This window comes from Poecile atricapillus, chromosome 2 (assembly GCF_030490865.1).
Source record: "Poecile atricapillus isolate bPoeAtr1 chromosome 2, bPoeAtr1.hap1, whole genome shotgun sequence".
Lineage (NCBI taxonomy): Eukaryota > Metazoa > Chordata > Aves > Passeriformes > Paridae > Poecile > Poecile atricapillus.
Window position 1 is genome coordinate 135,286,356 of NC_081250.1, and position 26,727 is coordinate 135,313,082.

Consider the following 26,727-nt stretch of genomic DNA (forward strand, 5'->3'; position numbering starts at 1 on the left):
GTAATGTCAGTCTGAGCCCTCCATGCAGCCAATGCAGGCAGACTTCATCCATGTCCATATGATGCACTCTGACTGCTGATTATGCAACAGTATGATGACAGAGCATAAAAATGTTCCTTCTGAGAGAACAGAGGTTCACAAAAAATTTCATCAGTTGAGATTTTTTTCTAAAGCATCCCTAAAATAGTGTTAGGACTATTGTAAAACTAAAGTACTTGCAAACTTTTTCTGGCAGTCTATTGAGAAAGGAAAATGGAAAGCAAAATAATGCAATAAAATAAATGAGACGAAAGAATGAGAAGAAGAAAGACAAAAGTTATGAAGAAATAAGACATAGGATATGTAGGAGAAATAAAATAGAGACTAAAGAAAGTGATAATGTACGGGTGCCAAAATGTATTATTCTGTTGAGGTCCAGGACAGTGTTTGTGATCACTTAAAACTTGTGCAAAATATCAAGAGCAACTTCAAAGTGAAGAAGCATTGAGACAAATTAGGGGAACACCCTATGAAACATAAAGATAAGATAGAAAGCACTAATTTCACATAACCTTACACGCAAGTGCATGTAGCTTTTGCTTCTGCTTGCAATGGAGTATGGAATTCTAATGTTCCCTTGGTGTTAAGTATTAACTGCTCTGAGAATTCACAGTACTCATCAGGTAATCAACTGCCTGACCTGGTAGAGTGCAAGGGAAGGCAGAGTGGACCAGTCAGCCTAAAGGAAAACCAAAGTTTGCCCATTGCAGAGGGATGTGTCCTTACTATGCAAATAGTAGGTTTAAATGTGGAATTCTGAAATCTTAAGAGTTTTTTCAAATATTTAGGGATGCAATATACATGATGTTGCCATGGAACAGTCATATCACCCTCCACAGAATACAAGGTGGTGAATAAATAAAAACACAAAACAAACTAGTTATTCAGATTTTTTAATTGCATCTCTGAGTTTGCAAAGGCAGATATTTTGTTACTTGTCTTTGCTTTGCTATGGCAGATTTATGAACAGCCTATATTTGGAGTTACAGACAAGTTCTTTTAGCAAGATTCAATGATAGATTGACAAAACTTCTATTATAATTTTTCATTCCTACGTATGGCCAAGATTTGTTTCTCTGGTATAGCTCTACCAGGTACCAGAAATTAACCTGATTCTCATCCTCTTCTCCAAGCAATATGGTGAATAAAGAAAGGGATGCTAACCAGGGCTTAGATAGGGCTTAAAATCTTCAAGTCCATGAATTTTCCTGCAGTTAAGTATCAGTCTCATAGTCCTGGCAGAATGGAGTAGTGAGGTTGCAATGAACATTTCTGTTTGGCTTTAGAGTCCTGCCTTGATCACAGCAGGTCATGAGAGCAGGGAAAATGTGCCACAAGCTCTACTGGCACCTGCTGCTGTGTGCCTAGAGAAATGCAAGCCTCAGCTCCAGCCTCATGAGTGCAGTGTTGCGCCAGGAAAATGGTTCTGCTTCTTTTTACACTGGTACAAGAATTTGGCCCTAATGTAGGTTGTGTCAAAATAGATTGTGTCCTGAACTGAGGGACACTGGTCTTCACAGTGTCACCCTTTACCTGCACCAAAGGAGTCCCTAGCTAGTTCACTAGCACACTTCTGCTCTTCTTTTTGTCACATAAGGAGGTTAGTTTCTGGGTTTTCCTAGCTTCTGTTTTTGTTGCTGCAAGTCAGGGTTTCTTAAGAAGCTTATTTAAGGTGGGAGATCGCTGCTGTAGCTTAGGACTAATTATTTTACCATCATATTTATAAAAAAGAAATAAAATGTTGATATTAAAAAGAATGAATTTTTTTTCATTCTTGCATTTTTCCTTTGCCCTAAGGGTTTACAGAATATATCAGCAGAGGTATGTCACAATGTATACTTAGACCTTAACCACTGCCGGTCAAGCTTTGTTAATCTAGGATACCTGTCCTGAAGGAGGATTCACATGTACTGAACATGCAAAGAGAAAAACTATTTATAAATAAAAGATGTATGTCCACCATCATAGGTAGAAGGAATACTTTTGTAGTATCCCTGTCTATTCAAAGGAATGAAAGGTCAGATCTACCGGCCAGAGAGGCTGCATGGTATTTACTTTCTTCCCAGAGCTTTTGAGGATGCAGTGTTAGCAGGGTATCACTCCTCCCTTTCCTTAGAAGCAGTGGTGGAAACTCCAGAGATTTCATGGTACCTGAATTCTCCTCCATACAGTCATGCATGTTCTCCTTTTGGCTGATTGCTCTTTCTGAGATGGGTGTTCTGCAGAGCTGGAGGTGGGGCTGCAGATAACAGCTCCTCTGGTGTACACAGATACCAAATGACAAAGTGGGGAGTTGAGGTGAAGCAGTGAGCACTGGGAATGAAATCCATCTCTGGTGAAGGGATCAGCTTGGATTACACTGTAGGTGCTTCCTCTCTGTGTCCATTGAGTGGACAGGCTCAAGGCCTGGGTATGCCATGATATCATTCAGCTGTGGCCTGTGAAGCTTTAGAGGACACTCTAAGGAGCTGGTGGTGTTTTGGGAAGCTGTGGGTCAGATATGAAGCTATGAACATGAGAAGAGACAAGGTTAAAGAGCAGTGGCAGGAAATACAAACATGAAAGTGGCTGTGCAGAGATGGTGGGAACTTCTCAGTGCCAGTGATTTACTATGAAAAAGACCTGCCACAACCCAGCTTTGTTTCAAGTATGGCTTGATGAGGATGGATATGGTCTTCCAAAGAAAGCTCAGGACCTGTGTGTCCATGTACCATACTGCCAGCCTCTATCTCTGCATCCTGGACTCACAGTTCAATTTGTCTTAATTAGACAGACCACGCATTCCATGTCAATGGATCCTTATTTAATGCCATAGATTGATGGCAAAACCCCAAATTGGTCATATCAGCCATTAGGCTTCAGTCAGAGAAAAGACAGTGGGTTTTGTAAGTGTGGGTGTCACTTTCCAGAGCTGCTCTGTGTCCCAGTTAGCTGCCTACACCTTGCGTGGCTCGTGGCTTCTGTTTTGTCTTTAGTTTTTTCTGCTTGTATTTGATGGTGAATATGACCATGGAAGATGAGCAGCAGTGGAAGATGTTATAGATGTGAAGAGAAGGGAGGTTTGGCACAGTAGTCCTCCTGTGTTCTGACTGGCTTGTTACTGATTTTCAGTTAATTATTGATTTTCCACTCACAGGTGGAGGTGTTAGCAACTGTCTGGTGAAAATGGAGGCAAAGGCATTTACTCTGTGAACAAAACCAAATTCAAATCCATGAGTTTTGAAGTTAATACTGAATTAACATTTTGGATGCTGAAATTACTCTTCATTCAATGCAAAAAAAAAAAAAAATTACTTAGCTTTGGTTCTGAGCACTAACTAGCATTGATTTCAATAGGTGTTCAGTGCTTTTGAACACAGGATGTTCCTCTAAATGGGGATAGTGCAATTCATGGCCTGAAATAGTAATTCCATTCTACCACTTAGCATCTGATTGCATTGCCTTTCAAAGCAGAAAAAACTGCTGAAGAGAAAGATTTGTGCTGCAGAGAACAGAACAGGGAGACAACTTGTACTTTTTCAGTGGTCTGAATCTAAATATTCCTCCTGAATGCACAGGAAACATGTCAATGAAAATAATGAGAAAGAAATACAGTACTTCTATTTTATCTACCAAATTTGGAAAATACCAACTGAGCCAATACACTTGATAAAGCTTTGCTTTCCAAACCAGTGTAGGTACACATGAACACTCATTTTCCTGAAAGGTTGATGCTAAAACAGTTGCTAAGATAAAATTAACTGTAGCATCCATGCCATGAATATCACAGTACATAGTTTTTTTCTCTTTTTCACTTATTTGTGCTTCTTAGCCTTTAAAATGCTATCTAGTTTCCTTGCACACAAGTTCTTGAAGCTGGAAGATCTGAAATGGAGTGCAGTGGATTCTCTGCCTGTTTCAAAGAAAGATATTCCACACACTTGCTGGAGATGTGGAGGATTAGGGCCAAGCATGGAGAAGTAAACCTGTAGCTTTTCAGTTGTGAGGATTCTGACCAGTGATGCGGTAAGTTCCCAAGTGGGAAGCTGAGTTTAGGCACTGCCTAAATTACTGGAAAGATGTCATTGCCATCTCAGTTTTCTGGTGTATCTGCATTCATCAGTAGATTTTACAGAGAATGGACATTCTTCTGCTCCACATTTCTAGACATTAATTTCTGCCCAACTATTTTCTCATTTATGGGCATGTACCTTAGTGCTCATACCTCTCTGTACCTTTTGTGTTATGAAGGAACAAGAGAAATTGCAGTGGAACCTTTCTGCTAGAGAGGATACATGCAATGTAGGGTTGGATGTGCAAGCAGTACTGTACATAGAACTTCTTAGAAAATACCAAACTGAAAATGTTGCAGTATACATGGTCTAATATTTTCTTCTCTTTTATCATTTTTTTAATAGCTAGTTCTTATTTGGGTACCTTTTCAAGTCCTTTATGTAATACAGAGAAGGACGTTAGCTAACCATTTAATTTAGGAAATGAGGCTTTCTAATAATATGCCTCTGTTTCATAAATTTCAATATGAAGAAATTTGATCTTACAGTTTACAAGGTGGAAGTGAAAAGGAACAATGGACAGGGCCTGTGTCAACTGTCCATGTATTTCCCTTGAAAAGACAGGAAGAAAGACACCGTTGCAGAAAAACAAAACTGCATTAGTAATGTTTTTTAATAGCATAGATGTTAACACCATGGGCTACATAACGTGATTTGGTTTGTTTTGAAGGTGATCTTAATGATTAGTGCTGTTTCTGTAAAGGCAAATGGTGAAAACTAAGGTCATTGCTGATATCAGTTCCTAAATTTGCATTCAACCTTTTAAAAGTGCTGAAATCCAATATATGTCCCTTAGATTCCATTTCTAGAACAAAAATTTAGACTAGGAGTCAGCATATTCCCAACTGAAACCTTTATTTCAAGATGCACCTAAGAGGCCAAAACAATTAAAATAATTGCTGTTATGATTTTACAGTATATATTACTGTTATGGGTTTTGGAACATTAATTTTATTACAGGATCCAGAAATCAAATAGAAACCTAAATGCCTTTTTTATTTTTTAATGAAGCTTTGTTTTAAAAGACACTTTTCACAAGGATGGTGCACATGATGTTAAATGTAACAGGTTTAGGTGTTGTCAGTGATACACCATCTTATGGGGAAAATAATTAAGTTAGTTCTTACTTTTATAGTCACTCTTCCTGTAAATGATAGCTAAATGGGAATAAATTGTCTATCTGTTTCCAATTGTTACTTTTAGAACCTGCTTTCTGAACTTCAGAGATGCTTGCTAACAGCCCTGGTGCTGCTTTGCTTCCCTGCCATATTTGTAGTTAATGTCAATGCAATAAGTTTTTTATATCTTGAACTGATTTTCTTCTGGGAAATTAGGGATGTGTTCCTCCTTTTAGAGATGACCTTTGGTGCTTCTATCCTTCCTACAATCAGAAAGAGAGACATATTGCACTTCCCCAATTTCCAACAGGATTAAAACCCTTTTGTTCTCCAAAACTGCACAGTGTGATTCATGGGGTTTATTAAGCAGAAACTGTCTGCAAAGTTTCTTTAAAACTGCAGTTTCACAAGCCTGTTATCCCTGATAAAATTTTGTGTTTTGCTATATTCTCACATCTCATGTGTCAGGATAGCTCTAAGAACTAGCTAGTACACTCAACAACTGCTGGTGAAAATGAAGAGCATGAAAAATAAAATATGGCTTGCAGAAAACCTGGAGAATTCCTATTTATGTGATTGCCCTGGATGAGTCACTGAAGTAGAAGTGAGATGGCTTGTGATGAGGGAAGGTAACTGCCTCCAAGGGTTTTCATTTCAGTCTGTCCCTGGTATATTTGGTAGGAGGGACAGGAAATGGGATGAGAGGTAGGGAAAAGCAGAATCTTTCCTTCTCTACAGAGTATCTAGAGGCAAAAAACCCAAATACTTGATGTGGTTCCTTGGTGAACCTAACAGTTTTGATGAAGGGAGTTGGCTTCATCAGTGATAATGTGGCCTCTTTGGCAGTCGCAAGTCAAAGGATAAAGGTAATAGAGACTTGCACCTGGAGAAGGAAAAGTTCAACCTTCTCTTTTATTAATTTCAGATCTGAATTGCATTTTAATTCATGGCACTGATTGAGAAGTCTCCTGAGTGAAGCAGTTGTGAAAGCACCAACAGCTCTGGAGTGGCAAGAGATAAACTCTCGCTATGACACAGAGTCCCTGACCTGAGAAAGGCTGACATCAGTGTCATGGCAAGGGGTTGCTGAGAAAGCCACTTGGAAAATGAGTTACTTTAGCCAAGCATTCCTGGTATTAGAGGAACTCCACGGAGAAATGATTTTTGAATGCTGCTGCTATTTCTTAATGCAGGTCTTGTTTTGCTGAGATTAGAAATATTTAAAAACAGCTTTTCTTTTTGGTATATGGTATCTGAAAGTGCCCACTGTTTCTGAAGGTTTTTTTGCTGCTGGCAGCATCCTGACAAAGGTGCTTCTGGGAGAGGAGAGGAAAAGAGGCTGCAGAAGGCATGGAACACTCAGAATGGGCCTTCAGCGTGGGAAAGCAGCTTGCTAGAGCAAGAGGGAGAGGACTTGAAACGACAAGGCAGAGATGACCCGTGTCTTTTGGCCACACTTTTTGTGTGATAGAGCTCTGCTTTGCCAAGTGAAGGCCTCTGTCATGGGGTGAGCATTTCAAACTGCTGCTCAAATAAAGGCCTAAGAAACAAAAAGGAAGTGATTTCTTATCAGTGTTGTGAACAATTAGTTTAAATAGATTTTGAGCTATTATTTGTATTCCTGATTGAAATGCACAGGTTATTGCATCTGCAGTAGTTTCCTGACATTTCTGCTCCTGGAAGTTTTCCAAAATCTGATTGCATATATTATTTCTGCACACATTTTTTCTTACTAAAAAAAAAGGAAAAATGAAAATACCTCCTGCAGAGAGGACTCCATGTGAAAATAGTTATTGAAGTGGCTGAGCTCACTTCTATGAATTTTCTTATCTGCATTTTTCTTATGTGTTCCTTTAATCCTGAAATCATGGAGGTAGTGGAGTGATATGAATGGACAATTATTAAAAAAAACCTAGGAGGTTAGGATGGGTGGGATCTTCAGAGTAGTGTTTTTTGCTTGATGGAAGCATGAGGAGGAATCAGAAGAGTTAAGCCTGGGAAGCAGCAAACTTGCTGTGGTTTTACTGGGTTATCCAGATGAAAGACAGCACTTACTGCCTGCTGAGCCTACACATCCTGAATCATGGGCCATCTCTATGGGTGTGAAGGTACGGAGATGTAAAAATCTATGGTGAATTAATATTGTCTTCGTGTGGAAACTGTTTAGACATTTAGTATCGGGATGAAGTGAAAAAGGCAGTAAAAAGCAGGAATATTGTTTTCGCAATTTTGGAGTTTCAGACAAAACCTGGAAGCAGCAACTTGAAATTTTAGCTTTGTCCCCCGCAATGAAATACAATTTTATCAATGACTTTCTGAGTAGTGATGAGTGACTAAATAATCTGTGTGAGTGGTGAACTGAAGCACTGATGAATAAACAAGGATGTCAACTGTAAGAGGGTAGAGATTAAGTGCTCCCTGACAGTCTCTTTTCAGAAGCCTTACAATGCAAATGGGGGAATGAGTCCAGAGAACATTCAATCTAGCTCCACTAATGATTAGTGAACAAAATGAGAGGAGAAAGGCAAACGTTGTTTGGGCCAGCATGGCTGTCTACAAATCTAGCCTCAAATACCTACCACCAATAAAAAGTTTAAAATCTTAATATTTGACTGATGAGCTCATTCATAGTACAGTTGAGAACTTCATCTTAAGGCTTTGAAAATGCCTTCCCTGAAAACCTTGGAAGTGTTTTTTTGCAGAAGAAGCAGCCCCTCAGGCTTAGGAGGGGTTGTGTGATACATATTGAATGTATGCATTCAAAAGTGTGTCTTGGCATAAAATTGATTTGTGTCATCTCATTCCCTGCAATCATTCCAAAAGAGACTGAATTTGCTTTGTAATGACTTGAAGATCTCAATTATACATTTAACTGCTTCATGGAAGGCAGTTTGGCAGAAAGGTACGGTGATCTTATGGGAACTTTAAAATGCAAATGCATTTGGGGTAAAAAGAAGGAAGTAAAGAAAGAAATCATATCAGATGGCATTTGAGAATTCGAACCATTTGAGAATTCTGCTTTTGGGCTTTTGGTTAGGCTTTTTCCTAGGTATTGTAACTGTAGAACTTGGTTAAGAAGTTCTCAAGCCCTTTTGTTTTCCCTAATTAATCCCTGCTAGGAGCTGCATTATGTGTATGTGTATGTACATTCTGCAAATATGTACTGGTGCTGTAGCAGATTTAGGAGATCAGAGTTACAGCAATGGAAACCTACAGAAGCAGTGATTTGCTGCAGTACACCCTTCTCTTACAACCCTGCTGCATTTTTCCAGTCATTAAAATTCTGCTGCTGCTGTTTGAGGTGGGGGAGAACCTGAAACAGCTGAACAAAATGCAGTGAACGTTTCCTTATGTTTATGTTTCTAAAAGATACCAAATATAATTCTGGGAGGAAAAAGTGTTCTTGTGAAAGCAAGTTTAGCAGATGCTAGGTTCAGGTGGCAGCTGTCCTTATCACACAAAGCTTATTGGTAAAATAAACTGCTCTTTGTTTCCTGTAGGAAGCATTGTACAGGTAGGGCAGGTTTGTGTTTTGGCAGCTTGCTGTGCTCAAGAGTCAGCCTTGATTTTATAACAGATCAGCTCATCAAAATGCTTGTAGTTTGCTGATGCTGATGATCAAGCAATGCAACTCTTGGCATTCTTCTCAGTGCAAGGTTTTCCTTTGCTGAGTATGGGCTGTGGTGCCTTTTGTCTCCATGTGCTTGTGCAGCTCTCACCTTTGCTCCCAGGACTAGACCCAGATGTAGTTCTGTGCCTAAAAAAGTGCAGTCCTCAGTCTGGTGGACATCTTCAGCAGCTGCTTTCTGTATGAGCAGGAACATGATTCTAATTTGTCACTCATTCAGTGAATTCTCTTTTCACGTGCTTTGGGCGTATTTTGAATGGTCTCCTTTTCATCCATTACACCCCTTTTACAGAAAAGAAAACAAAAGAAGCTTCTGAAAGCTCACTTTGCTTGTATATGAATCAAATGAGAATTACCAGATCTTTTTATTTTCTGGTGACCCATGTTTGAATGGATAAAAAGTGAGAATGATAATTGTGAATATTAAAAAATCAATTTTTGTGGAGTGTAGAGATACTTTGATGGATCCTGAGTCAGTATCATTGTCTCTTTTGTTTTTTCTTGCTGAGACAACTGGAAAATAAATTAGGTCTGTTGATTTTCCTAATCTGCTTCCAATCACAGATAGCTTTAAATCCTTTTGTTGGGGCCATTTTCCCTTACAAAAGTAAAGTAGAACTGTGATGTGTTTCCAGGTTCAAAAAGCATATGCTTTTTTTTATGTATGCAAGGATTGTTTGGCTGATTCCAATTAAGCTCCATGTTGTAAATTGGTATGATGTTACCTATTTACTATTTAACATAAGCAGAATCAAAAGGGTGCTGTCAAAATAAATTATCTTTTTGCTTCCTAATAACAGTATCTTGAAATGATCTGTGATTATTCTGTTCCTTCTCTGTTCTGCCTGTCCTTCCACTTTCCTCCCACACTTCCTTTTTCTTCAAAGTTTCATTGCTCTTTTTTTTTTAAAGTGTACATTTATATGGATATATTATGGGATGGAGATTTTGGTTCCCGAAGAGGTTTTTTTCCTTCTCACATCTTGCAATTGATTTTCACAGAGTGAGATTTAAAATGTCACTGGCCCTATCAGCTTTTCACCAAGTTATATAACTTCTTGATTTCTCAGCATTCTGTAAAGATGAAATGCAGTAGCTGCAGCACAGATGACGATGTCAGTACTCATGCATAACATACTGTGTCTACCCTTTCTCCACTTGTTTGTTCCATGTCATTTTACAGAAGGAAATGACTCATTTCCAACATATTAACATTAAAAACTTTATATTCTCAGAACATATGTACTTTAATGTAATTTACTGAATTCCAAGCCTTTTTTTGCCCTGCAGTATATACTGCAGAATCAATGTAATGGAAGGTCAAAGGACTCTGCATTTTCTTCACATAAATAATGAATACAACAGTGTTCTAAATATATATCTTCTGGGCACCCAATTATCTTGGAGAAGCTGTAGGACTGGGTCAGCAGGAGGTCATTGTAATGATCACTACTAAGAAAGACATTGGACTGCATTTCTGTCTGATTTTAGGTATCTCCAGATGAATCTTTGTGGTTGCTTTAAAATATTTCTATAAAAATACAAATCTGGCATTAATCTTACAGCCAAACTGAGGCTGTTAATTCTGGAGTTAGTTTACTAAAACCATGCATTTTTCTGGAGGGAATTAGTATTTTAGACAAAATTTTGGAGGCATAAGACTTTCCCAATCCAAAGCTTGACTACTTCTGGATTTTGACTTTGTTGGAAAGTTGGGGGTTTTGTGCCTAAACTATTCTTAAAGTGGAAGTCTTGACTTCATTAAACACTGGAGGTCTGTGCTGAAGCATCTGGGCTTGGTTATTTGTGCTGCCAGGGTTTCAAGGAGAGGACTGTGCCTGGTGCGTGCAGCTGGAGCAGAGCCATCCATCCAGTACAGCAGCAAGGAGCAGGATATGCTCAGTGAGGCAGCTACCTCCATCCAGTCTGGAGGGGCAGGACAGTGAGAAATTCTACTGCCTTTTCCCTTTTCTATTCCTTTGAGCTTTGTGTAAAGATTTACACAGGTTTTAATAGTTGTCTTCTGTCACTAATGTGCTAAGGAGTCACCCCCAAATTTACTGGCATCTGAACTAAGTCAATCTACCTACCTACCTACCTACCTACCTACCTACCTACCTACCTACCTACAGAGGGCTATTGAACAACATGAAGGGAATAGATTCCAATCTCTTATTTTTATTTTCTGTTGTTTCATATTCCTAAATTCTTCCTATTTCTCACGTTTTTCACATGTGAGGTGAAGGAGGTTTTACCTTTCTGTGCCTAAGAGCAATTAGCAGGGCTTAGCCATAATATTTTGATTTCCTAATAGCTCTTTTTCATAGAAGATTAACCAAGAAAAAAATCACACACTGTGAAATTAGTTAAATACATCTTGAAATACTGCCAATACTTCCTGAAAAGGAAATGTAATTTACTGATTCTCATTTAGCATTTAGACAAAAAGCATCTGATTTATCTAACAGGACTTCTGAAATCTTGACAGTTTTACTGCATGCATCTAAATGCAGCTTCCATGTTTAACTTGCATGCTGTTCCCTTACAAATTCTGATCAGGTGGTTGTTTAACACTTCTGCCTTAGAGCTCAGCTCTAGTTAGGAAGCTAAATACACAAATGTTTCCAAACTCACTTGCCTCATTTAACATGCTCATTTGTCTTCTGGGCTCTGGTTTTGATCCTTTGAAACTGTTTAAATCTCTCCTTGGGCTCTTTGTTTCACCCTGTCAGACACTAACTTCTCATCTTCTATATTTTTCTGTTCATCTATCCATTGAGGCTTATGTTTGATCATGGGGATCTTAACCTGGCAATGTCAGCCAGGCACCAGCCTTGAGGTGCTCTTTGTTCTGGACTAGGGAACAAAAAAGCTTCACTGTGCTTTAATAAACCTCAATATAGTGCTTTTTGATTGGATTCTCCTTTCATTAATATCATTTACTGTACCTATAGATTGACAGTGTCTGGCAGTGGGGGTAGCTGCAGTGCTTATTCTGCTCTCTGGACTTATTGATTTAAAAATTATAATAAAAAACACTGCAGGGCAGTTGTGTTATGCAATCTCTTGTTTCTATGCTTGTCTAACTCTATTTTGTATCATTGTGAGCAGAAAAAGAATAGGAAAAGATTGTTGCTTGTCACAGGCATAAATCTAAATGGTGGTTCAAGGGAAAGGTCATCCATGTCTGCTGGAGAGGACATGTCTTCACTTCAGCATGAAACTGAATTTTGGCTTCAGACTGTCTTCTTGAATCTCAGTATGTGCTGCCTGTGAGTGCCGCCTGCAAAGGGAAAAGGCATGAGTGGTGGTGAGGCCCTTCCCAGCGTACATGAGCTGCAGCCTCCAGAAGCAGAGGTGGCTGCCAGGGAGTGCTCCTTGTCTTCCCCTTCCTTCCTCCTCTTCTTTATATCATCCCAGTGTCTCCCCCATCAGCAGCTGAAAGGTTAAGAAGATCCCCAGTCTATGGCTAAAGCTTGGTCATCTCATTTTAACCTGTTGCAATGGCTCTGCAGGGGTTGTGGGAACTGCCTTGCTGGGTGTCACCTTCTCGCTAGGAGCTTGCTCCTTCCTGCTCCATCCACCAGGACCATAGCGGTAACTGCTCCTCAACGTCGAGCAGCTCCTCTGCAAATCTCTGGGAAGGAATGAATAAAACACTTGTGCTTATTGCAGCGTGCAGGCCCAGGCACGGTGCTTCCAAAAATCCTGCCCATGCTCCTGACAGAGAGTGCTGTTACTGAGGAGAAAACAGCTCAAACACTGCTGACCCAAGGTTGTTCATTGAAGCACAGGAACACAGAGGCAAGATGTGTCCTGAAAAAAAGTAAGGGAAAAGCTAAGAGGGATCATTTTTCTTTGCTGTTGCACTGAAATGTTTTTCTTTCCAAGATTGGTGTCTTAAGGCAAGGATCTGAACAGGCTTGTATCATCCTGGACACTTTCTTGCCTCTCAGGCATCAACTGCTTCATGTTTATTAATGCAATTTCTTACAAGGCTTCTAAATGCTCTGCAACATAATCAGTGTTTTAATATTTATTTAAGTGTTTTAATGGTGTAGTGGGTTGGTGGATAACTCCACAGAGTTATCTATCAGAGTTGCAGAAAGATGCAAGCTATCTGCTCTTCAGCATGTGCATGTTTCTGTTGAGCTGAGTGGTCTTTGGCAAGCTGTGACCTGCCTCCACACCTGGTTCAAGGAACATGGTTCTTCATGTAGGATGCTGAGAAGATCCCAGGTACCTTAACCTCCTGCAAGTCAGATCTTTCTTTTTACTGCTGATGTTAAAATCAACAGCTGGAGATTTACATTGCACGTCACAACAGGTTGGGTGGGATCTCTCTGTAAGCCATGGGCTGCATTAATGATCACCTCCTTTCCAGGATGGAGACAGCTGAACCACCTTGCTGGTGGCCTCAGCATCTGGCAGGGACCTAAGGATGCCATGGAACCAGTAGCCCTGTCAGGAAGCTGGGAGAGATTCAGGAATACAGAACTGGTTTATTAAAGACTTGGAAGTAGCACACTTCATCGTGCTGCTCTCTGTTTTAATTTAATTGACTGGAAACATTTGTCAGAAGAAAGTTCAGCTTCTGCAAAAACATGCTGACAAACTTGATAACAGAGTACATTATGTCAAGTTGGGTTTATTAAATACACAAATTAAAAATGAGGACTGAAGCCTTCAGTCCGTAGATAACAAAATTAACTTCATAAAATATGAGAGTACCTTCCTTTATTAGGTGATATCCTTTCCTAAAGTTAAACTATTACTATGTGGTATAGAAACAAGGTAAAGATTTTTTTCAGGAAAGTCTGAAAAATGTCTTTAGGAATGCTTAAATATTTTTAAAAAGTATATTTTTAAAAATATATACCTATTAAAGAATCTTACATATTTATATAACTCTGAACTAAGTACTGGAGGACATATTTATTTTTTCTGTGACAGCTGTAAGTGGAATGTCCACCCTGTCTGCTTGCAGTTCAGGCAAGAGGGACACCTGTGCCACGCCCAGCAGACCACAGCCCTGGCACTGTGCACAGACATGACCTCCCAGCAGGAGATCTGGTGGTGACAACATTTTCTGTAGTCTAGAAGTACCCTATTTGCAGTAAATGGGAAAAATCCAAATGAATCATGGCATTTTTATTGAAGAGAGGTATTTTAGATTAGTGGAAATCTGCTGGCTGTATCTTCAGTGGCTTCTGGCAGCCACTGATGTGCTTTGATTGTTGCACATGCAATGTAAGCACAGGTCTGTGCTTGCTTGAGCCACTTCAGTCTCTCTTGGGGATGCTCATGTCCTGGTTCCCACTCCTGCAGCTCCTGTGGCTCCTGCTGCTTGGTGCAGCACAGCTTCCCCTGGTGCACAGTCCCTTCAGCAGCCAAGGGGGTGTATCATCATCATTGTGGGCTGTGCCTGGAGGGTGATGACACAAAGAAATGTCTTTACAACCTCTATACTCCTGTGAACACAAAGGAAAAAGTTGTTGAAAATGTTCCTCCTACTTCCACAAAACCGAGAAACAAAATAGTTGTGTGGGTTTCCATTTGTTTTTAAATAAGTAAGCATTATTTCACAACCTATCTGTTCTGAAGTATGTTTCTCCTTTCTATATAGATTCTCAGTACAACCTGTTATTAGTCAGCTTATCAAGGGGCATTGCTTACTTCTTAGGATGACAACAAATGAAAACATATTTGCCCAAGATAACATTTTCTCAGTAAGTGTCATTAACAGACTTCCCATTTTCAATTTGTGACTGGTGGGCCCTTGCCAGGGCTCTGGATCTCTCTCTGCTGCGCAGCTGCAATGTCTGAATGAACTGAGCATGGGCTGGCGTCCACACTCAGCCCTCCAGGCCATTCTGGGAGCTCGGGTGGAAATGCCAGTACCTGCTTGGCCCTGTTAAAGACCCTGGATGAAAAGAGAAAGCTGGCTGTAGTTAATCAGAGCTCAATGCTTAGAGCAGGAGGGTCTCCTGACAGAAGGGCAGGAGAATAATTATGTCTTAGGTATAAAATATTCCTGTATCTTTGAAGATCTTTATTTGCCATCTAGTACAGGCTAACCTGATTTATTAATAAGAAGTGCCAAAAGAACAAGACTAGAATTTTTAAAATCTGTGTGGCCAGTACCTGGTAAAACTCCCTCAAGAAAACAGAGCTTAATTTAACACGTTTTCAGTGGAGGATGTGGTGCATAGATCAAATATTCAAAAAAGCCAACCAATATATATGTATCATTTTATATTGTCTATATGTTTTCTGCACATTTCACTGAAATGTTAAAAGGATGCTTATTATTCAAAATGCTTGAATTATGCATAACTTAGAAGGCAAAAATTCAGTTCTGCTTTGGCAATGATGAGGAAAGATTTCTCATTTTGCCTCATCCCTAACTTGCCTTTGACAAGTTAGGTGTCTTCACAGAGATCTACCTGATATAATTATATCCTGCAGAACACTCTGAGAATCAGTTTATGTTCCTGGCAAGGAGAAATTCTAGATATTTTAGCCTCCTCATAGAGACTTGGCCCGAAGGGCACTTCAACCTCAGTACAAGGGTAAATCCTGAGGCTCAAGGATCCATTTTCCAATTGGAAAGGAGCATGAGGAGAGTCTGGGTGATTTCTTATGAGATTTGTGCTTCTGCTGCCCTGGACTGAGTCACCTCCTCAGCTTTGTGATCTGTTGGCAGCTCAGAGTGTGGTCTTTACATTCTGCAGCATGCCTTAACGCTCTCACCAAGGCACCTCTGGCCCCAGGGCTGGCGTTCCAGCTGCCAAGCAGCCCCATGAAACAGGGCACAGGCTGTCAGGAGACAGTGCAGGATGCCCAGCTGCGGCAGGAAGGCCAGACCAAAAGGTCCCAACTTGCCTGGGGGCACTGCAGCTTCAAGGCTGTTGTATCTGCCTGAGCTCAGATGTTGCTGACTGGATCTCAATCACTGATGATTTGTTAACAATTCCCCTTTCACAAAATGCCTTTATACCTCTCTGAATTTTCAATGATGAGATCAGAATGTCTTATCCCATTTATGTCTCATGGAGTAGAGACAAAAAATTAGTTTTATATTTCAAAAGAAGTCTTAAAGTTGTTTCAAGATGTATGATTTATTGGGCAAGGCAGAAGAACATTCAGATTTGTTTCCACATCTTATGACAAGTATGTCCACAGCATGTTATTTGAACCTGACCTGTGGTTGCCTTCTGTGCTGATGATTATTTGTTGAGATGGTAGAACTAGAACATACAGATATGTGATACTGTAAGAGCATTGTAACTTTCAGCCTGCTCTGCCATCTCTTTGAGAAGTTAAAATGCCCTTTCGCTTCCAAATTTGACTACATAAATGGATGCATGTTGTGCTTGCATATAGCACAGCAATCTCAGGAACATTAAGTGCACAGGGATATTGGAGATGACTTGTAAATAACTCAGAAAACAGTCAAGTGTAGGGTTGGAACCAGAAATGTAAATGCAATTGCCTAAATTAAAGTCCATGGATAAAACAGCTTTGTTGATGCATAAATTACTTACAGCTAACACAGAAAATAATTGATACTATGACAATGTTAATTACATAGAAAAATACTGTGAATTTCCATGACTTCACTGTAAGCAAGGTATTCTGTATGTCTAAGACTATATCATGTAGCTCCCAGACCACTGGATACACTGGCCCTTGGAAACTCTCAATTCAGTGTATGGGAGAGAAGATGGTAGTGTAGAATGTGATGCTCCATAGTACAGGATGTGTGACAATCTCACAGTAATTTTCAGGAGAGTAGGGTCTGGGTGGTGGTTGCACAGCTTATAATAAAGCAATTTCAGAAACTTCTAATCAGGCAAAGTAAAGACTTTCCTTAGGGATAGAACCTTAAAATAGTCTGGACAGTTTGAATCCATCCTTATAAATAAAGCTGCAATAGATATAATCCTGCAGCATTCATGAGACAAATAAGAATGAAATAGAAATAATTATCACTTTTAAACTATTATGCAAAATTTCTCTGTGCTGAATATGACAGAGCTGGAAATTTCAAGACCCATGAAAATTGTACTGAAGTAGATTTGCATAATGCACTGGAAGAGCTTTTGTGAAAATGGAACTAGTGGGAGTTATTTAAATAACAGTATAGCAGCTATTAACAAAATAGTGAGATTCAAAACAGTAATTTACTTTACACATCTCTTCTAAAACACGTCCAGAATCAAGATATCTGTCAGCAAATAGTACAGCATCGCAACCCACCCTCTCAAAATTCTGAAAGAACGGATCAAGAAATTCTCATCCCTGACAAAACACAAACCTTAGTAGCAGAGCATATTATTTCCACCATGTAAAGCAGCTGTAAAATATTATACAGCCATGGAGAAGCCATATGATCTTGAGCTGTTAATCCTTACACAGGCTTAGGCAGGAAAAGAAGAATGAATTATATATGCTATGACTATTTGAGTTACATTATGTATTTAGCATGATTGCTGCCATTTTCCTCTCCATCATCATCAGTCATCATCATCATCATCAGCACCTCCCTCCCTACTCCTGCCATGCCTCATCCTCCTGGATGTACATCTCCAGGCCCATGAGTGGCGTGGAGAGCGCTTTGACTCCTTTGGCCGTGGACTCACTAACGCTTCTCTCCCAGGCAGTGAGAATGCCTTGTCACACTTGAACCACAAGTGGATTCTGGATTCTCCCGCTTGGAGTTCATGGATCTAACCTGGCAGCAACCAATCTGTATGCCTTCTGTAAATGATCCTCCAAGGGTTTACCTGTAGCAGTGCTGTCATGCTCCCAGGAATAATCACAAGGTTTGTGTTCATTTTTGTAAGTCTTTATTCTGTGATGTGCCCTTGAAACCCATGAAGCTCCATCTTTGTCTATAAATCTTGTTAAAAGGGTGTGGGTTGCCTGTTCCACACAGCAAAAAAAGCTATTTTTCAATTATTTAGCTACTATCCATCTTCCTCCTGAAGCCTGGTCAAAACTTCTGGTTTGACATTATCCCTTGTTATAGAGTGAGGGATGGTGGCAATTTTCGTGCATGTGCTGTGGCCACTTCCATAAGGATGACTAGGAGGTGGAGAGAGGGGGGTTTTGGTTTGCTTTCTGGTACTCTGGTGCTTAACAATTGCCATGTCTTTGCATGGTAATTTTTGGTAATGTCTATAAAGGGAAAAACGGGTGTTTTGTATCTTTCCTCTACTTACAGCATAATGCTGAGAGTATAAAGTAAAATACAGTGTTGAAATGCCTGGAGTTTTTTCACATAGCTCTCATGCCTGCAGTGTTTTCTTTCCTGAAGCTAGGCTGAATGTTACATTGTTAATACATACCTGCCACTCTGGATTGCGTTGTGGGCTGTGTAGGTGTGAATTCATTCCTAATCCTTTTGTATCGCCACCCATGTGAGGATCACATTGTGTTTGCTCTGTGCTGTCAAATGATCTCATGTGCCGCTTGCATTTTCTGAACTCTGCTGCATGACCAACACATTAAGGACCAGACTGAAGAGCTTTTCTGCAGGTTTTTGTTTGTTTACTGTGAGACATTGATTTAGTGCCGTCCTATATTCTAATTTGCTTTGTGGTGTTTGGTTTCTTTTCTTCTGCAATTCATAATGGCCAGTTCAGATTTGAATTGCAAGTTTGTTGCACTGGGTTGCCTGCAGTACTTGGTAGTGAATAATTAGTGATGATACAAGAGATGGAGCATGCACTGAGTGGCTCTTTCCCTGTGAAAAACCTCCACCTTCCAGCAATCCCTGGCTCAAGGAATTTGTTTGCTGAAGTACCTGCATGCTCCATAGCCTCTAATGGATGCTTTCTACCTGTCTCGTGTCTTTTTTTTTCCATACCAAGGGGTACTCCTGGTCTGTACAATTATTTCTCTTATGCAATTATATATACCATTTGAAGAAGTACTTAGCTGTGTTTGCTCCAAACATGTTGCTTACCTTCCTTTGGGTCTTCTGCAATTTCCATTGGTGTAAAACCATTTGCCTCCCCTTTTCTGATTGCTGATGGCTGTAGAGATCCCTGGGCTGATTTCCTGCTGGTAATTCCTTACCACAGTCTGTTTCATCTTGCACCAGAGGGAACCAACTTGTCTTGTCGCAGGCTTTTTTCTTTCTGTGCCAGTCTAATTCTGCTGTCTTCCTATTGGGAGGGGATGGCCAAAGTCATGACCAGGTCATTTGTGAGAGCATTAAACAAAAGATTTTCTTGCAGCCCTCCATGCATTGCCACGTGCTGCAGGCACTCAGAAGTGTCAGGTGGTGAGTGGAGCCTGACTGCAGACCACAAACCTTTTACTTGATCCCTCTGAATTACCAAACAAGCCAAAAAATGCCCCAATCACATGCAAATGCAGATTTCTGTCCTGGCTGTGGGGGACAACCAGTGTGTCCACAGGAGAATAAAATAAATGTCCTGGGAGTTCTCTGTGCAGGCATCAGGGTTAGGCCTTCTCCTATGTTTAAGTTGTCAGACCTTTGCAGTGTTGGGTTTAAAACAGAAGTTTGCCTGTTTGGTTTTTTTTTTTCAAAATCAGATAAAGCCTGGCTGTCAACATCAGTTTGAATGACATTTCTTGCTAAAAAGAAATCAAATTCATAACCAGCTCTTCTGAGCATTCGAAAATACTAAATGCATCTCTGAACAGTAAACATCACTATTCAGAGAAGAGGTTTTGTTTCTCCTATTTACTGTGTAGTAAAATCTCTGCAATATTCACAAGGGGCACAGAGGGGAATTTTTTGTATTCATTAGATAAGAATGAGCTAGGCTTTCATCCAAATATTTGTTGCAGTAAGGGATTTTTACTTAGAAATTTGCAAAGACTTAATTGTATAGATTCCCAGCTCCTGAGATGCTTCTTATGGTTGCTTGTTTACACCATAAATGGTTTAAATGTTTCTCTTTTTTTTCCCCCCTTTTGTTTCAGACTGGACTGCCAGCCATGATGGTTTTAGATGCTTTCAACATCTCTTTAGAAAATAGTACTTTATTTTTTATTTTTTTTTTGTCATCCTGCTTTACAAAAATGCAGTTTGACATTGTAATATTTAAAAAAAAAAAAAAAGTATGGATTTTATTAGAAATGGAATAATTTTGTGATAGTGGGTGCTAGGAATTAAATCCTAATGCTCACAAATTCTACAGCAGAGTTTCTGAATAATTCACTAGTCCCAGGACTACCTATATGTATGGCCTACCAAAGACCTGATGACATTTTCTTTTTGAGGGGACTGGTAAGGAACTGTTCAAAGTGACCCATTCCTGGGAAGTGCTGCTGGGGAGCTCGGGGTGACAGCTGGGCAGGAGGAGGTAAAAGCATCTTTCAGGTGGTTTCTAAGATGCAGTAGAAAACCTTGCAGTTGTATGCAGAGGAAGGACAGAAAAATAAAGTGCAATTTCAACAGGTAGTCAGTGTATCTACCTACAGGGATGTCATATCACACAGCTGGGAGGTGCACGTTCCTCCTGGATCAGCTGAATGAGCAAACCCTCAGTGATTAGTAACCAGAGGGTGCTAAGAGGTGGATTTGGGATTTTGTACCTCTGTTCACTAGACTAGCAGTACCAAGGCTGCATAGAAGGTTTTCAACAGCTGGAGTTATTGGGATGAGCAGTGTATGTCTTAGGAAAATACAGTGAAAGGGAGAAAATAGGAATTTAATGGCATGTTAGCAGTAGTGCAACTGAACTACACAAACAGGTGCATCGAATGTGTGTTTGAACAGGGTTGTGTCAAACAAAGGTGCTGCTCAGCTGTGTTCCAGGCAAACACAGCATCTCCAGATCCAGTCACCAGCAGCTGAATAACCCCGGCTTTGGTCCTAGGATGTGTTGTCTTGGTTACTTGTCCACAACTGGTCCTTCAGAGTTATTCTATGTTAGCTTCTCCTCTGAACGAGCCACTTTTGTGAGGAATGTGCCTGTCTCTCCTAACATCCCAAGGAGAGCACAACCAGAATTCACAGAAGTTGCCAGTTGCCAGAAGACCACAGGCAGAATAGCACAGCAGTTACAGCAGCAATAACCAGCTCAGGGTTCCACATGTCCCAAAGGTTGAAGATTTTCTCAGTTTTGTTGCATGGTTTTCTCTCTCCTCTAGTTCTTCCCTCCTCACCAAATATCGATTAATACAAAACCAGCACGCTATGGTTTAAGGATAGCTGCAGAAAATTAATTTTTTTCCCCTTGTACTTCAGATCTCAGTCAAGTTAGGACTTTGTCCTTGCTGTCAGACAAGCATTTCCCAGCCTGACCAATGTCTTTGCAGCAGATTGTTATCTGGCTGTCAGCTGGGAGGCTGCAGCAGCAGCAGTATTTTGTGTCACACCAGGCAATATTGAAAGACCTGTGTTACCCATTGTTGGAAAGTTAGGTGAAGGCTGCTACAAAATACAGAGAATAAAAGATAAAAAAATTTGCCACAGTATTTCTTATATCTTTTATTTATTTTTCTACAAGCAGACAGCCTGAAACAAAGCAAACATGAGGAATGTGATCCCAAGGCATTTCATGTTCAGATTCTATTCTGACAAAGAATAAATCATTTCAGCCCGACTGTGGAGCTGTAATATATATAAAAAACCCCAGCAGAAAACCCAAAATCAAGTGCAACACAAAGCTAGTAATAAAGCAGGGTGTTGGAGAAGGGTCGGTCTTACAGAGAATTCATTGTCTTGGCTTCAAATGCATGCAGAACTCAGACTTACTTTCAAGACATGGTGGTCTACTGAAGATAGAGCTCAAAGTCTGCAGTGTTTTCTCTAACAATTTGCTAGCCATGGCTGTATCAATATACAATTCAGGTGGGTTGAAGGAAGATGCATTAGAGTAAACTGCTTGTTTTTGTCAAGTCATTGCCATAAAATTGTGTCCATCCTTGAACCTGTGTCCTACTCAGCTGACCCTGTTATTGCAGTCTGGATTAATTCAGACCCTGTATTTTTCTGTCTTTCCTGACAGAAAAAGCACTGTCACCATAATCTCTCAACAACAGTTTGACAATATTTTGTGCACTTGCTTGGCTTGCTTTGTTAATTTTGGTACTCTTTTATTTGAAAGTCTTACTTTTAAATTATTCTCAGTTGCAAGAATAGATAACTTTTTCAACATTAATTTGCTACAGGCATTTCAACCAAGTCTTTTATTAATCATAAGTCACTTGAAAAGGACCATGTGAAAATTTTACTGTGCAGATGACAGGTATTATCCCTTTATTCCTATGTGATGGTAGAAGAATAGACAGTGTATTTGTAATAACAATCTGGTGTTCCCCACAGTGCAGCAAGCTATTTTATTAGCTACTCCCAGACAGCTTTATTAATTGGACTGTCCTTCAGACAGCCTTGGTGGTGAAGAATGTGTTCACAACATAGCTGAAAATATAAATCATAACAGTATTTTTCAGTTTGTAAAATTCATTTCCACTCACCTGCTCTCTTCCTTTGGGGCAGAACATAGACTTGCATAATGCAGGACATATGTACACTTATTGATCTGGAGGCCTCAGGATTATGGAGAGGTGCTAAACACTTTGTAGCCTCTTTGCCCACAGCTATTTTGCACAACACAGAAGCAATACCCTGCAATCACAGCGAAAGCTGTGGTCTGAGGTAGTGCATTACTTCTTAAAAGCTAGTGATTTTCTTCTCAAAAGTCATCCTTTAAATCTTCAAAGGTTTCTAGTGCTAAGGAATTAGAAAGACTTTTTGTATCACCTGAGAGATGGTATATTCAACAATGTAGCAGAATAGCATTATTATGGAACACCATTTCACTGTTAATCATTCATTGAAATATTTCAGCCTTCGTTTTAGGTAAATATGTTTTACCAGCTCTAGGCTTAAAGCTACAAATGTTCAAAACAAAGTCTCAGTTTCAGGAACATCATTTCAAGCAAAAGATTTTTTCTTACACAGTTTACTCAGAGAGGATGCCCTGCCCATTCCTGATTTTATATGTATCAGTGCCCATAGTGCTGTTAGCTTATCCCAAGCTGTGTCTCCACTGACTCTGTATGTGGGTCCATTGACCAAGACCCTTCAAGTAAAGATAGTTTTATCACAGTGACAAGTTCTTTCCATATCTGTAGGGCTCTCTGAACAGCAAGAGCAAATGTAAGCAGCTGGTTTATGTGGAGCAGTAGTTATTCATTGTTTCTCTTAATGTCACTCTTCTAAGTCATTAAAATAATCTACTGGTGCTGTATGAACGCAAAGCAGAGTTAAACCAGAAACTATCAAGGCTGGATGCTGCCTACCTCAGAACTTTAAATGAGCTCTAGAGTAATTAAGGAAAAACTAAGAAATATAACTCCAAAGGTGAAGTGTCTAACTCAGAAAAACTATAAACCAGAATCTACTGAAGGCTGGAAAGGTATCCATTGATGGACTTGTTGGAGACATCTAGATGATGCAGTACAGCCTTTCTTATATGTAGGAGGGATAAATATCCCTGTCAACCTGAACTGTTTGTGGGGAGTCATGGGAGCTGAGAATCACTCCTTCAAATTCAAGACACCCTGGACTAGGCCAGAAAAAGATGCTAGTAAGAATAATCTTATTGAATGACATAGAAAAGTTAATTTCTAACTGCCAGTTTTCTAACTTCTAGTCCTTTCTCTGGACCAAGCAATACCCTGTATGAGTATAGTTATTTTGATGCCCTCATAGTGTAATTCATAATATTCTACGTACACACTGATACATTAACGTATATTCCAGAAGCTGAGCATGACCTGTGTATTTTCCAACCCATTTAGAGAAGTTATTTAGAGAAGAATATTTAATCAGTTAATATCTTCAGCTAGCAGATTCCATTCTCAGTGAAGTAGTCCATGCTGTTTAATTGCAACTAGTATCTGGAGAAAATGTTTGAAAAATAAGAAAATGCAGACTTAAGAGGGGGCTGCTTAACATTAAATTGTTAGCCTAATAAATTATCCTCTAGCATTGCAGAACTGTATCATTTTACTTCACTTGCTTCACAACTTCAGAGTTGTTATGATCCCTTCCTCTCAAATCAATATCTCACTGCAATGTCATAAATCTCTTTCATTTCCAGGATCAAATCGTGTAGTCAGCTATATACATTTATAGAGACCTAATTTAAGAAAAGAATTGACAAAATCCAATGTGTATGTTGTGAACTTCATTGTAACAGGTCATTTGTCTCTATTCAATAATGTTAGAAGCATAGTAACCTCTATTTTGCGTTGCTAGAGATAGTGGAGATATCAGAACTATGGTGAATCAGTGATGGGGGTGTATTCACCATGAGTATGCCATGAGTTGAACATTAATTTCTTCTGCAGAGCAGAGAATTTCTTTTGTCCACGGCTATTGCAGTGCAAAAATGATACTTGGGGTTAGTGGGATTCTTGAGAAACAATGTGTTGAAAATATTGCAGAATGGGAAATGCAGTTGTAGAGCTACATCTGAATTTAGAAGATCATACATCAGTTCTTTTCTCTCAAGGCTTTTAGCAATTTTGTGCAAATTATTTAATTTCTTTGTACTCCCCTCATCTGTGGAAACTTGAGCCAAGCAACTGAATGATAGCGTAATGGTGGGCAGCTCGGCTTGGAAATAGATTAGGTCTGATCCTTCAAGCAGCTCTGCAGGCTGATCTGAGGGCAGTTTACTATTTGCAGCTACATGGGAGATGTAACAGATTTAGTACAATCTGAAAGGGCAAATTCATGCAGGCCCTAATTTATCACTGCTGATCCATGTTCAGCTGTGACTTCCACGAATTATTGTACAATGAACAGTAGAATGTCACAGTTATTCTACACATAATCGAGCTATAGAATGATGATGATTAGTAATACTTTACTGTCTTAAATTGCCTTTAGATTAAAGAAAAAGTCCCAGTCGGTGGATATTAGTGGGCCAGGATGCAACCCAGTGGCAGCTGAAGCTCAGACACCCCAGCCCAGCAAACCTTTACCTGCCACTCAGACAGCGGCTTCCGAGGAGGAACAGGACAACACCACAAACACCCAACGGCGCAACCCGCGGAGAAGCGATTTGAAGAGATATTACACCATTGGTAAGCTTTCATTCACAGAAAAAAATCAAATACACCTGTTACAAAAGCATGGTCTGGCTGCTTATTGGTGGTTTATTTCTTTTGCTTAATTGAGGCTGGCTACTAAGTTTAAAAATGCTCACAGTGAGCAATAAGTTATCATATCTTAATGCTGATGTCAAATTGCTCTAAAGAATTAACCTGCTTTACTCACCTGAATTTTTTCTTACTTTTTTTTTTTTTTTATGCTCCATAAGAAGTATTGAAGAAAGCATAACAACAATTTTGATAGGAATGATTTAGGAAAAGTGGAATTTTTACAATGGATTGCATTGAAATTTCAGCAGAGATTGTTTAGGAGGTTCCTGATTAGAAAGGATTTCCAGTTTGGAGAGGGAGGAGGCATACTGAGTGTGAAGAATTATTTAGGAGGCTTATTGATATCTTTCTCTGAATATTTTGGTTTTCTGCATCTTCATCTGGGATGTTAATCATCTCCATGAGTCTTACAAAACCATCTTAGGCACCCTGGAACATGTTTTGCAGCCTGCTTCCCCATGCATAATTTTGAGATTGTGCTTGACTCCTTTTGGCAGGATTGGATGGGACCACAGTGGTCTGATCTGGTGTGATCTCAAGCACCTTGATCTCAAGCCTGCTCAAGCAGGCTCATCCCAGAGCACATGGCACAGGATTGTGTCCAGATGGCTCTTGAATATCTCCAGTGAGGGAGACTCCACAACCTCTCTGGGCAATCTGTTCAACCCGTGCACGGTCACCTGCACAGTAAAGTTCTTCCTCAGGTTCAGGTGGAACTAACTTTCTGTGCATAAATTTCTGCCCATTGCCTCTTGTCCTATTGCTTGGCAATAGTTTGTGAGCTGTTGAATTATTGCAGTATAATGTGATCATTTCTTCTGCTCCAGGGGAACTATTTACATATCTTTTACTTGTCTAAAAGATAAAGAAAAATGTGTTTCCTTAGACATCTTTCATTGTGTTATGTCTGATCCCTTGAAACTGCTGTCACTCTAAGTTATGTTGCTTTTAAAGAAGGAAACTTCATTAGCAATCTACCCATTTTAATAATGAAGTCTGTGTCTTAAGTGATGAGTGACTGTACGTGTTTGCATTTTTTGATGCTCAAAAATTTTGCTCTATGGTGGTTTTTTTCTCCTATTTTCTCTAAATGATCTTACAGGAATATCAAAGATAAGCCAAGATTGCTTTATACATGAAGCAGGATTTGGAATGCGGAGTGGGCTTCATAAGAGTAATAATGAAAGTAGAAATCTACCACATCATCAAAATGAGTTCTATATCTAATTCAGTAGTAAAACATGCTATTGCCAATTTGACCATAGTTGAATGTTCTTCTGTGTGCACCCAAAACACAGTCTGCACATGGAGCTACAGGTTAAGGTTCGTGTTTATCTACTTGTTAAATTTGACTCACAGCAGCTTCTTTTGGGACTCTTTACACAATATTTATGTGAACTCCAATCTGTATGTGCTTTGAGTGATCACAAGGTCTGAGCACTAGTTGCTCAGGATGTAACCTCTATGCCAGAGTAACAGAATGTTGTTCATACATTTGAAGAATTTGTTTGGATATTGTGCAGCACTTACTTGACAGACTTGTTGATTGAAAAAGGCCTCTGAAGGTTGTATAGTCTGGTGACCATTTAAAGCAGGACCTCAGCCAACTCCAGGCAGAACAGCCAAGGCTTTGTCTTGCTGAGTTTTGACAGTCTCCAGGGGTGGACACCCCACTGCCTCTCTGCCTGTCATGCTGGAGCATGGACACTGTGTCCACAGACAACAG

General features: G+C 39.7%; 1 protein-coding gene across 5 annotated transcripts in view; it reads left to right on the plus strand.

Moving 5' to 3' along the window:
• OXR1 (oxidation resistance 1) overlaps positions 1 to 26,727 on the plus strand; it is a 260,352-nt gene that overhangs the window by 104,446 nt on the left and 129,179 nt on the right. For 4 of the 5 annotated variants that reach the window (XM_058833205.1, XM_058833202.1, XM_058833199.1 and 1 more), the window contains one exon: positions 24,727 to 24,923. In XM_058833205.1, the coding sequence (XP_058689188.1) occupies positions 24,727 to 24,923 (197 nt within the window). Of the gene's footprint in view, positions 1 to 17,499; positions 17,666 to 24,726; positions 24,924 to 26,727 lie in introns of all 5 variants that reach the window. The other variant, XM_058833200.1, reaches the window with a different exon arrangement.